We start from the raw sequence: 10,000 nt of genomic DNA, 5'->3' as shown, positions 1-10,000 counted from the left end.
TGGGTCTGCTGACCTGGGGTGTTCTAGTGGTTCTTCTAGTGGTTCTGTGTGAGTTAATGTGGGTCTGACCTGGGGTGTTCTAGTGGTTCTTCTAGTGGTTCTGTGTGGGTTAATGTGGGTCTGCTGACCTGGGGTGTTCTAGTGGTTCTTCTAGTGGTTCTGTGTGGGTTAATGTGGATTAATGTGGGTCTGCTGACCTGGGGTGTTCTAGTGGTTCTTCTAGTGGTTCTGTGTGAGTTAATGTGGGTCTGACCTGGGGTGTTCTAGTGGTTCTTCTAGTGGTTCTGTGTGGGTTAATGTGGGTCTGCTGACCTGGGGTGTTCTAGTGGTTCTTCTAGTGGTTCTGTGTGGGTTAATGTGGGTCTGCTGACCTGGGGTGTTCTAGTGGTTCTTCTAGTGGTTCTGTGTGGGTTAATGTGGGTCTGCTGACCTGGGGTGTTCTAGTGGTTCTTCTAGTGGTTCTGTGTGGGTTAATGTGGGTCTGCTGACCTGGGGTGTTCTAGTGGTTCTTCTAGTGGTTCTGTGTGGGTTAATGTGGGTCTGACCTGGCGTTTGATGGCAGCCAGCAGGCATGCGGGCCCCCCAGGCCGGAGCAGCCCGGTGGTCAGGGCCTGGCAGCCTTTGGTCTCGGCCAGCTTGATGTCGAAGGCGGCCTCGGCCCCCTCCAGGGCCCCCCAGTGGTGGAGGTGGACGTGTCGGTTCCTCCCGCAGAGCAGAGCCACGATCTTCTCCTTCGGGATCAGGTCGATCTGATAGACCCTCTTACTGTCTGCTGCTCGCACGATCACTGCAGAGAGAGAGAGACAGGTTAGACCGGTCTGTCTGTCTGTCTGTCCATCTCTCTGTCTGTCTGTCCATCTGTCTGTCTGTCAGTCTCTCGCTCTGCCTGTCTGTCCATCTCTCTGTCTGTCTGTCCGTCTCTGTCTGTCTCTCTGTCTCTCTCTCTGTCTGTCTGTCTCTTTGTCTTTCTGTCCGTCTCTGTCTGTCTGTCTTTTCGTCTCTGTCTGTCTGCCTGTCTGCCCGTCTCTCAGTCAGTCAGTCTGTCTGTGTGTCTGCCTGTCTGTCTGTCTGTCTCACCGTCTCTGGTGACCTCGACCACAAACAGTCCATCTTCTGTTCCCAGGACGATCCTCTCCCGATCTGCAGACAGAGAAAATAGTTTCATTTTATAATCACCAACATTTTTCAAAGGGTTATTTGTTCTTTTTTTTTGGGGTCTGGTTGGGGTCTGGTTGGGGGTTGGGTCGGGGCGGGCTTGGGGTCTGGTCTGGTGGGTCTGGTTTGGGGGTCTGGTTGGGGGTCTTGGTTTGGGGTCTGGTTTAGGTCTGGTTTGGGGGGGTCTGGTTTGGGAGTCTGGTTGGGGGTCTGGTTGGGGTTCCGGTCGAGGTCTGCTTGGTGGGTCTTGTTGGGGGGTCTGGTTGGTGGGGTCTTGGTGGGTTTGGTTGGTGAGTCTGAGGTGGGTGGTGTAGTCGGTAGTCTGGGGGGTCTTCGGGGTCTGCCGGGTGGGCTGGTGAGTCCGTGGGGTCTGGTCGGGGGTCTGGTCGGTGGGTCTGGTCGGGGGTCTGGTAGGTGGGTCTGGTCGGGGGTCTGGTTTGGGGGTCTGGTTGGTGGGTCTGGTCGGGGGTCTGGTCTGGGGTCTGGTCGGGTTCTGCGGTGGGTATGGTTGTGGGCGGTTGGTGGTTCTGGTTGGTGAGTTGGTGGGTAGTCTGGTTGGGGGTCTGGTGGTGAGTCTGGTAGGGGGTCTGGGTCGGGGGTCTGGTCTTGGGGGTCGGTGGTGGTAGGGGTCTGTGGTCGGGGGTCTGGGTTGGGGGTCTGGGCTGGTGGGTCTGGTCGGGGGTCTGGTGGGGGGCCTGGTTGGTGGGTCTGGTCGGGGGGGCGCTTGGGGAGAGTGTCCTGGTTTTGGTGGGTCTGGTTGGTAGTCTGGTTGGGGTGAGTCTGGTGCTGCGGGTAGTCTGGTTGGGGGGTCTGGTTGGTGGGTCTGGTTGGGGGGTCTGGTGGGGTCTGGTTGGGGGCTGGCTGGGGGCGGGTCGGTGGGGTGGGGTCTGTTTGGTAGGTCTTGTTGGGGTCCGGTTGGTGCGGCTGGTGCGGGTTTGGTGGAGTTTGGTTGGGGCGTCTGGTGAGTCTGGTAGGGCGGTCTGGTCTGGGGGTGAGTCTGGTAGGGGTCTGGTCGGGGGTCTGGTCGGTGGGTCTGGTCCGGAGGGGCTCCGGTTTGAGGGCTCGTTGTGGGTCATGGTTGGGGGTCTGGTTGGTGTCTAGTTTGGTGGGTCTGGTTGGTGAGTCTGGTAGGGGTCTGGTCGGGGGTCTGGTTCGGTGGGTCTGGTCGGGGGCTGTCGGGGTGGTCTGTGGTTTTGGTCTGGGGTCTGGTTTGTGGGTCTGGTTGGGGCTCTGTTGGGGGTCTGGTCGGGGTCCGTGGTGAGTCTGGTTGGGGGGTCTGGTTGGTGGGTCTGGCGAGTCTGAGTTGGGGGGCTTGCGGGTGTGGTCTGGGTGGGGTCTGGTCGGGGGGTCTGGTCGGGGAGTCTGGTTGGCGGTCTGTCGGTGGGGCCTGGTTTGGGGGTCTGGTTGGGGGTTGGGACTGACCGGGCACGCGGCGCGACAGCGGGTCTTGAATGATGGGCAGCGCAGGCCGAGGCCTCGAGGCACTGGACCGGCGGGCGCTCTGCAGCAGGTTCTGGGTCAGGATGCTCTGCAGGCCCTCCAGGATCCGGACCCACTTCCTCTTCTCCACCTCGCTCTCGGCCAGGACCAGCAGGGACACCGAGGACAGCTGGGAGGTCAGCTGGGACGAGGTCACCTGACAGGGACACAGACAGGGTCAGACAGACAGGGCTAGGAACGAAAGACAGACAGACAGACAGGGCTAGGAACTAAAGACAGATAGACAGACAGACAGACAGACAGACAGGGCTAGGAACTAAAGACAGACAGACAGACAGACAGACAGACAGGGCTAGGAACGAAAGACAGACAGACAGACAGGGCTAGGAACGAAAGACAGACAGACAGACAGACAGGGCTAGGAACGAAAGACAGACAGACAGACAGAGACAGACAGACAGACAGACAGACAGACAGGGCTAGGAACTAAAGACAGACAGACAGACAGGATGTATAGGGTTTCCCACCCTGAAGATCAGGGAGGGCTAGAAACCAAAGGAAGACAGACAGACAGGCAGAAAGGCAGGCAGACAGACAGACGGACAGACAGACAGGATGTGCAGGGTTTCCCACCCTGAAGATCAGGGAGGGCTAGAAACCAAAGGAAGACAGACAGACAGGCAAACAGACAGACAGACAGGATGTACAGGGTCTCCCACCCTGAAGATGCAGGGGATGTCCTTCCTGGTGGCGTGGATCACATCTGAAGCTAAGACCGAGCTGACCGAGAACTCCTCGTCTCTGAAACACAACAACACAAGAACACGTTAAGAAACCAGACAGCTCAGGAACCCTTCCCAAGGTCCTGGTAGTCCTGGACCCCTGAATGTTACCTGAGACTCCTGAATGTTACCTGAGTCCCCTGAATGTTACCTGAGACTCCTGAATGTTACCTGAGACTCCTGAATGTTACCTGAGACTCAGAAAGGGTAGATAGTTACCTGAATGTTACCTGAGACTCCTGAATGTTACCTGAGTCCCCTGAATGTTCCCTGAGAGCCCTGAATGTTACCTGAGACTCCTGAATGTTACCTGAGACTCAGAAAGGGTAGATAGTTACCTGAATGTTACCTGAGACTCCTGAATGTTACCTGAGACCCCTGAATGTTCCCTGAGAGCCCTGAATGTTACCTGAGACCCCAGAATGTTACCTGAGACTCCTGAATGTTACCTGAGACCCAGAAAGGGTAGATAGTTACCTGAATGTTACCTGAGACCCCAGAATGTTACCTGAGTCCCCTGAATGTTACCTGAGACTCCTGAATGTTACCTGAGACTCCTGAATGTTACCTGAGACCCAGAAAGGGTAGATAGTTACCTGAATGTTACCTGAGACTCCTGAATGTTACCTGAGACCCCTGAATGTTCCCTGAGAGCCCTGAATGTTACCTGACACCCCAGAATGTTACCTGAGTCCCCTGAATGTTACCTGAGACTCCTGAATGTTACCTGAGACCCAGAAAGGGTAGATAGTTACCTGAATGTTACCTGAGACCCCAGAATGTTACCTGAGTCCCCTGAATGTTACCTGAGACTCCTGAATGTTACCTGAGACTCCTGAATGTTACCTGAGACCCAGACAGGTAGATAGTTACCTGAATGTTACCTTAGACTCCTGAATGTTACCTGAGACTCAGACAGGTAGATAGTTACCTGAATGTTACCTGAGACCCAGACAGGTAGATAGTTACCTGAATGTTACCTCAGACCCAGACAGGTAGATAGTTACCTGGATGTTACCTGAGACCCAGACAGGTAGATAGTTTCCTGAATGTTACCTGAGACCCAGACAGGTAGATAGTTACCTGAATGTTACCTCAGACCCAGACAGGTAGATAGTTACCTGAATGTTACCTGAGACCCAGACAGGTAGATAGTTACCTGAATGTTACCTGAGACTCCTGAATGTTACCTGAGACCCAGACAGGTAGATGGTTACCTGAATGTTACCTGAGACCCAGACAGGTAGATAGTTACCTGAATGTTACCTGAGACCCAGACAGGTAGATAGTTTCCTGAATGTTACCTGAGACCCCTGAGACCCAGACAGGTAGATAGTTACCTGAGATCCAGCACCAGACTGGCCACCACCCCTGGCTGGGTGGACTTTCCCTCGGGGACATCATAGAGAAAGAGTTTGCAGTCGGAGACCAAAGCGTAGGCTCGCTGCCAGCCCTTCTTCACGCCGCTGGGCTTCGGGATCTGACAGAGAGACAGAGACACTGTTCAGCTGCTACATCGGACTTCATCACAGACCTTAAAGGTGCTCTAGGAGTTCCTGCATGATGTCACTTCTGTTGACGTTCCAGGTACACACCAAACAGAACAGAGCAAGCTCGCCCCTCCCCACACGTTTCCTTAACTGTCGTGACTAACTGACTAACCGTCACTAACCCCCACCCCCTGGTTTGTTGTATTTTGGTGCACAGCCTGTGCCCCTAGTGTTTGTGTGAGGTTTAGCAGCCCTGTGTTGTCTCCTGAGCAGAGGTGTATAGTCCAGGTGCCAGAAAGTAGAAATCCTGTCCAGCAGCTGTCCCAACCATCACTGTACCAGCTCCTCTAACAGGTAGATGAGCTCGTTAGTAAAAACACCTGTTCTAGATGTAGAGGCAGATCCAAAAACATGGCAGGATTTTTACTTTACTGGCACCTGGACTATACACCTCTGCCCTGAGACCGGGCTTTTTCACGGTGTGTTCAGGGACCAGGCAGCTAGCGGATCAAGGAGAGATGACTACCATCTGAGACTAAAATGAAATCACGCTGAAACCATACAGGAACTCATAGTGCACCTTTAATATTAGTGGAACCATGCAGGGACTCATAGTGCACCTTTAATATTAGTGGAACCATGCAGGGACTCATAGTGCACCTTTAATATTAGTGAAACCATGCAGGGACTCATAGTGCACCTTTAATATTAGTGAAACCATGCAGGGACTCATAGTGCACCTTTAATATTAGTGAAACCATGCAGGGACTCATAGTGCACCTTTAATATTAGTGGAACCATGCAGGGACTCATAGTGCACCTTTAATATTAGTGGAACCATGCAGGGACTCATAGTGCACCTTTAATATTAGTGAAACCATGCAGGGACTCATAGTGCACCTTTAATATTAGTGAAACCATGCAGGGACTCATAGTGCACCTTTAATATTAGTTAAACCATGCAGGGACTCATAGTGCACCTTTAATATTAGTATAACCACGCAGGGACTCATAGTGCACCTTTAATATTAGTGGAACCACGCAGGGACTCATAGTGCACCTTTAATATTAGTGGAACCACGCAGGGACTCATAGTGCACCTTTAATATTAGTGGAACCACGCAGGGACTCATAGTGCACCTTTAATATTAGTGGAACCACGCAGGGACTCATAGTGCACCTTTAATATTAGTGGAACCACGCAGGGACTCATAGTGCACCTTTAATATTAGTGGAACCACGCAGGGACTCATAGTGCACCTTTAATATTAGTGGAACCACGCAGGGACTCATAGTGCACCTTTTTAATATTAGTGGAACCACGCAGGGACTCATAGTGCACCTTTAATATTAGTATAACCACGCAGGGACTCATAGTGCACCTTTAATATTAGTGGAACCACGCAGGGACTCATAGTGCACCTTTAATATTAGTGGAACCACGCAGGGACTCATAGTGCACCTTTAATATTAGTGAAACCACGCAGGGACTCATAGTGCACCTTTAATATTAGTGGAACCATGCAGGGACTCATAGTGCACCTTTAATATTAGTGGAACCACGCAGGGACTCATAGTGCACCTTTAATATTAGTCTATTTAAAGATAGTGTTGCTGCTAATAGGTCTCCCATTAGTCTTTAAATGTGTATTTGTACATTATGAGCGCTTAAACTAATATTTACAAGACACAAGTTGGTTTAGTGCCGAGTGCAGTGGCAGCATGTTACGATGTGGAGAGTCCCCCCAAACCAGATCCTCCTCAGGGCCCCCAGAAGTCTAGGCTGGCCCTGGGCTTCGGTGGAACAGGGAGGCGGGGCTTACCCTGACGTAGCCCTTGTAGGCGGTGCCGATGCCTCTCTGGACGTCGATGCCCTGCGGCCTCTTGGCGTGCTCGGCTGGGATTGGACAGACCAGGGGGGCGTGGTCTTTACAGGTCACATGGCACACGAAGGAGCACACTGCAGACAAACAGAGACACACGTCAGACCAGTGGGTGTGTGTGTGTGTGTCTGTGTGTGTGTTTGTGTGTGTGTGTGTGTGTGTGTGTGTGTGTGTGTGTGTGTGTGTGTGTGTGTGTGTGTGTGTGTGTGTGTATTTTTTTTTTTTTTTTTGTTTTGTGGTGTGTGTGTGTGTTGTGTTAACCAAAAGAAGAGGAGGTGACAGGGGGACCACAAAACACAACACCCCCCCCCCCCCCCCCCCCCCCCCCCCCCTCTTACACCCACTCCCAGAAAAAAAAAAAAAAAAAAAGGAAAAAAAACCACACACACACACACACACCCACACACACAAAAAAAAAACAACAAAAACACAAAAAAATGAAAATAATATTAATAAAATAAAAAAATAATAATTAAAATAATAAATCAATAATTTTTAGAATGATTGTATGATGTGTAATGTGATGTGAGTGAAAATGAAATTAAAAAATGTGAATATAAGAAATGTAATTTGTTGTTAAATGTGAAAAGTGTGAGTATTATTAAGTGAAAAGTAGTGTAGTGTATTTATTATGTAAAGTGTGGTATTTTAAATGAGAATAGTGAGTATTGTTAAAAGTGAAAGTGTGAGTTTTAAAATGAGAAAGGGATTAAATGAGAATAGTGTGATGTATGTTAAAAATGAAAAAAAGTGGAGATTTAAATACGTGGGGTGGGGGTGGAGCGTTTGTTGGAGGTGGGAACACAAAAAACACCAACAAACCACCCCCCCCCCCCCTACTCCCCTACACAAAAAAAGGGGCACACCACACCACACACACACACACACACACACAACAACAAACAACACACATTCTGCATATGTTAATCTTTATAAGTCTGAATTTTTTGAACCAGGGGGGGCGCTTCGGGAGGGGGGGGGGGGGGGGGGGAGGTGTGGGGTAGGGGTGGGGGTGGGGTGGGGGGGGGGGAATGTTTGGGGTTGTGCTGGTGTCTATCTTGTTAAAGGTGAATATTTTCTAGGGTCTCCTCTCCTCTGGGACAGGACACCGAATATGTCTGAGTCGTGGCGTTACCTTTGGTGAGGTCAGTGCTGAGAGCTGGGAGGGGGGGGAGGGGCTCGCTGGGACTGACGCTGCTTTCACTTCCTGTTGGGACAAACAGGAAGAGACTCAGGACAGGTAGGGGACAGGTAGATGACTCAGGACAGGTAGATGACTCGGGACAGGTAGGGAACAGGTAGATCAACAGGAAGAGACTCAGGACAGGTAGGGGACAGGTAGATGACTCAGGACAGGTAGGGAACAGGTAGATCAACAGGAAGAGACTGAGGACAGGTAGGGAACAGGTAGATCAACAGGAAGAGACTCAGGACAGGTAGATGACTCAGGACAGGTAGGGAACAGGTAGATCAACAGGAAGAGACTCAGGACAGGTAGGGAACAGGTAGATCAACAGGAAGAGACTTGGGACAGGTAGGGAACAGGTAGATCAACAGGAAGAGACTCAGGACAGGTAGGGAACAGGTAGATCAACAGGAAGAGACTCAGGACAGGTAGGGGACAGGTAGATCAACAGGAAGAGACTCGGGACAGGTAGGGAACAGGTAGATCAACAGGAAGAGACTCGGGACAGGTAGGGAACAGGTAGATCAACAGGAAGAGACTCAGGACAGGTAGATCAACAGGAAGAGACTCAGGACAGGTAGGGAACAGGTAGATCAACAGGAGAGCTAGCAGGTAGGGGACAGGTAGATCAACAGGAAGAGACTCAGGACAGGTAGAAGGTAGATGACTCAGGACAGGTAGGAGACAGGAAGAGACTGAGGACAGGTAGGGAACAGGTAGATCAACAGGAAGAGACTCAGGACAGGTAGGGAACAGGTAGATCAACAGGAAGAGACTCAGGACAGGTAGGGAACAGGTAGATCAACAGGAAGAGACTCAGGACAGGTAGGGAACAGGTAGATCAACAGGAAGAGACGCAGGACAGGTAGGGAACAGGTAGATCAACAGGAAGAGACGCAGGACAGGTAGGGAACAGGTAGATGACTCAGGACAGGTAGGAGACAGGAAGAGACTGAGGACAGGTAGGGAACAGGTAGATCAACAGGAAGAGACTCAGGACAGGTAGATGACTCAGGACAGGTAGGGAACAGGTAGATCAACAGGAAGAGACTCGGGACAGGTAGGGAACAGGTAGATCAACAGGAAGAGACGCAGGACAGGTAGGGAACAGGTAGATGACTCAGGACAGGTAGGAGACAGGAAGAGACTGAGGACAGGTAGGGAACAGGTAGATCAACAGGAAGAGACTCAGGACAGGTAGGGAACAGGTAGATCAACAGGAAGAGACTCAGGACAGGTAGGGGACAGGTAGATCAACAGGAAGAAACTCAGGACAGGTAGATCAACAGGAAGAGACTCAGGACAGGTAGGGGACAGGTAGATCAACAGGAAGAGACTCAGGACAGGTAGGGAACAGGTAGATCAACAGGAAGAGACTCGGGACAGGTAGGGAACAGGTAGATCAACAGGAAGAGACTCAGGACAGGTAGATGACTCAGGACAGGTAGGGGACAGGTAGATCAACAGGAAGAAACTCAGGACAGGTAGATCAACAGGAAGAGACTCAGGACAGGTAGGGGACAGGTAGATCAACAGGAAGAGACTCAGGACAGGTAGGGGACAGGTAGATCAACAGGAAGAGACTCAGGACAGGTAGGGGACAGGTAGATCAACTACTCATCATTCTACTGAATGGGCTTTATATATCTTAAAGGGATACTCCACCGTTTGTTGAAATAGTTCTTATCACGGTCTCCTCTGGCTGTAGATAGGTGGGCCAACACATTTTTGGTCTGAGTGCAAGTAATTAGGTTGTTTTTTTGTCTTTTGTTGGCTCACTTTTACTCACAACATGCTAACCGGCAACATAGGATTCCATTCACTATGCTAAGCTAACTAGCGGCGGCGCTGCCGGTGTTGCACCGGACTAAAACGATGCGTCGGCCCACCTATCTACAGCCAGGGGAGACCGTGAACGGTGGCCTATCCCTTTAAATATGAACCAAAGCCTCCACACAGAGAGGGTCTGGGTCTGAGACTGACCTCATGTTCGGAGACGGTGGAGGGGGAAGGGGGCGTGGTCTCGGACGTCATGGGGGCGGAGTCTATGTCTGAGGTCTGCAG

At 51.3% G+C, this 10,000-nt stretch overlaps 1 protein-coding gene across 1 annotated transcript in view; it reads right to left on the bottom strand.

The window, feature by feature from the left end:
- Positions 1–10,000, bottom strand: part of LOC120546470 (serine/threonine-protein kinase MRCK beta-like) — a 74,291-nt gene that overhangs the window by 26,475 nt on the left and 37,816 nt on the right. The window contains exons 11-18 of the mRNA XM_039781397.1: positions 9,920–9,994; positions 7,886–7,957; positions 6,691–6,834; positions 4,718–4,857; positions 3,315–3,396; positions 2,578–2,791; positions 1,078–1,140; positions 546–787 (exon numbers count right to left, since the gene is read on the bottom strand). Of these exons, the coding sequence (XP_039637331.1) occupies positions 546–787; positions 1,078–1,140; positions 2,578–2,791; positions 3,315–3,396; positions 4,718–4,857; positions 6,691–6,834; positions 7,886–7,957; positions 9,920–9,994 (1,032 nt within the window). The remainder of the gene's footprint in view (positions 1–545; positions 788–1,077; positions 1,141–2,577; positions 2,792–3,314; positions 3,397–4,717; positions 4,858–6,690; positions 6,835–7,885; positions 7,958–9,919; positions 9,995–10,000) is intronic.

The sequence above is a fragment of the Perca fluviatilis genome, chromosome 18 (genome assembly GCF_010015445.1).
Source record: "Perca fluviatilis chromosome 18, GENO_Pfluv_1.0, whole genome shotgun sequence".
Classification (NCBI taxonomy): Eukaryota; Metazoa; Chordata; class Actinopteri; order Perciformes; family Percidae; genus Perca; species Perca fluviatilis.
The sequence above is the reverse complement of the archived record's forward strand: the minus strand, read 5'-3'. Positions and strand labels throughout refer to the sequence as shown.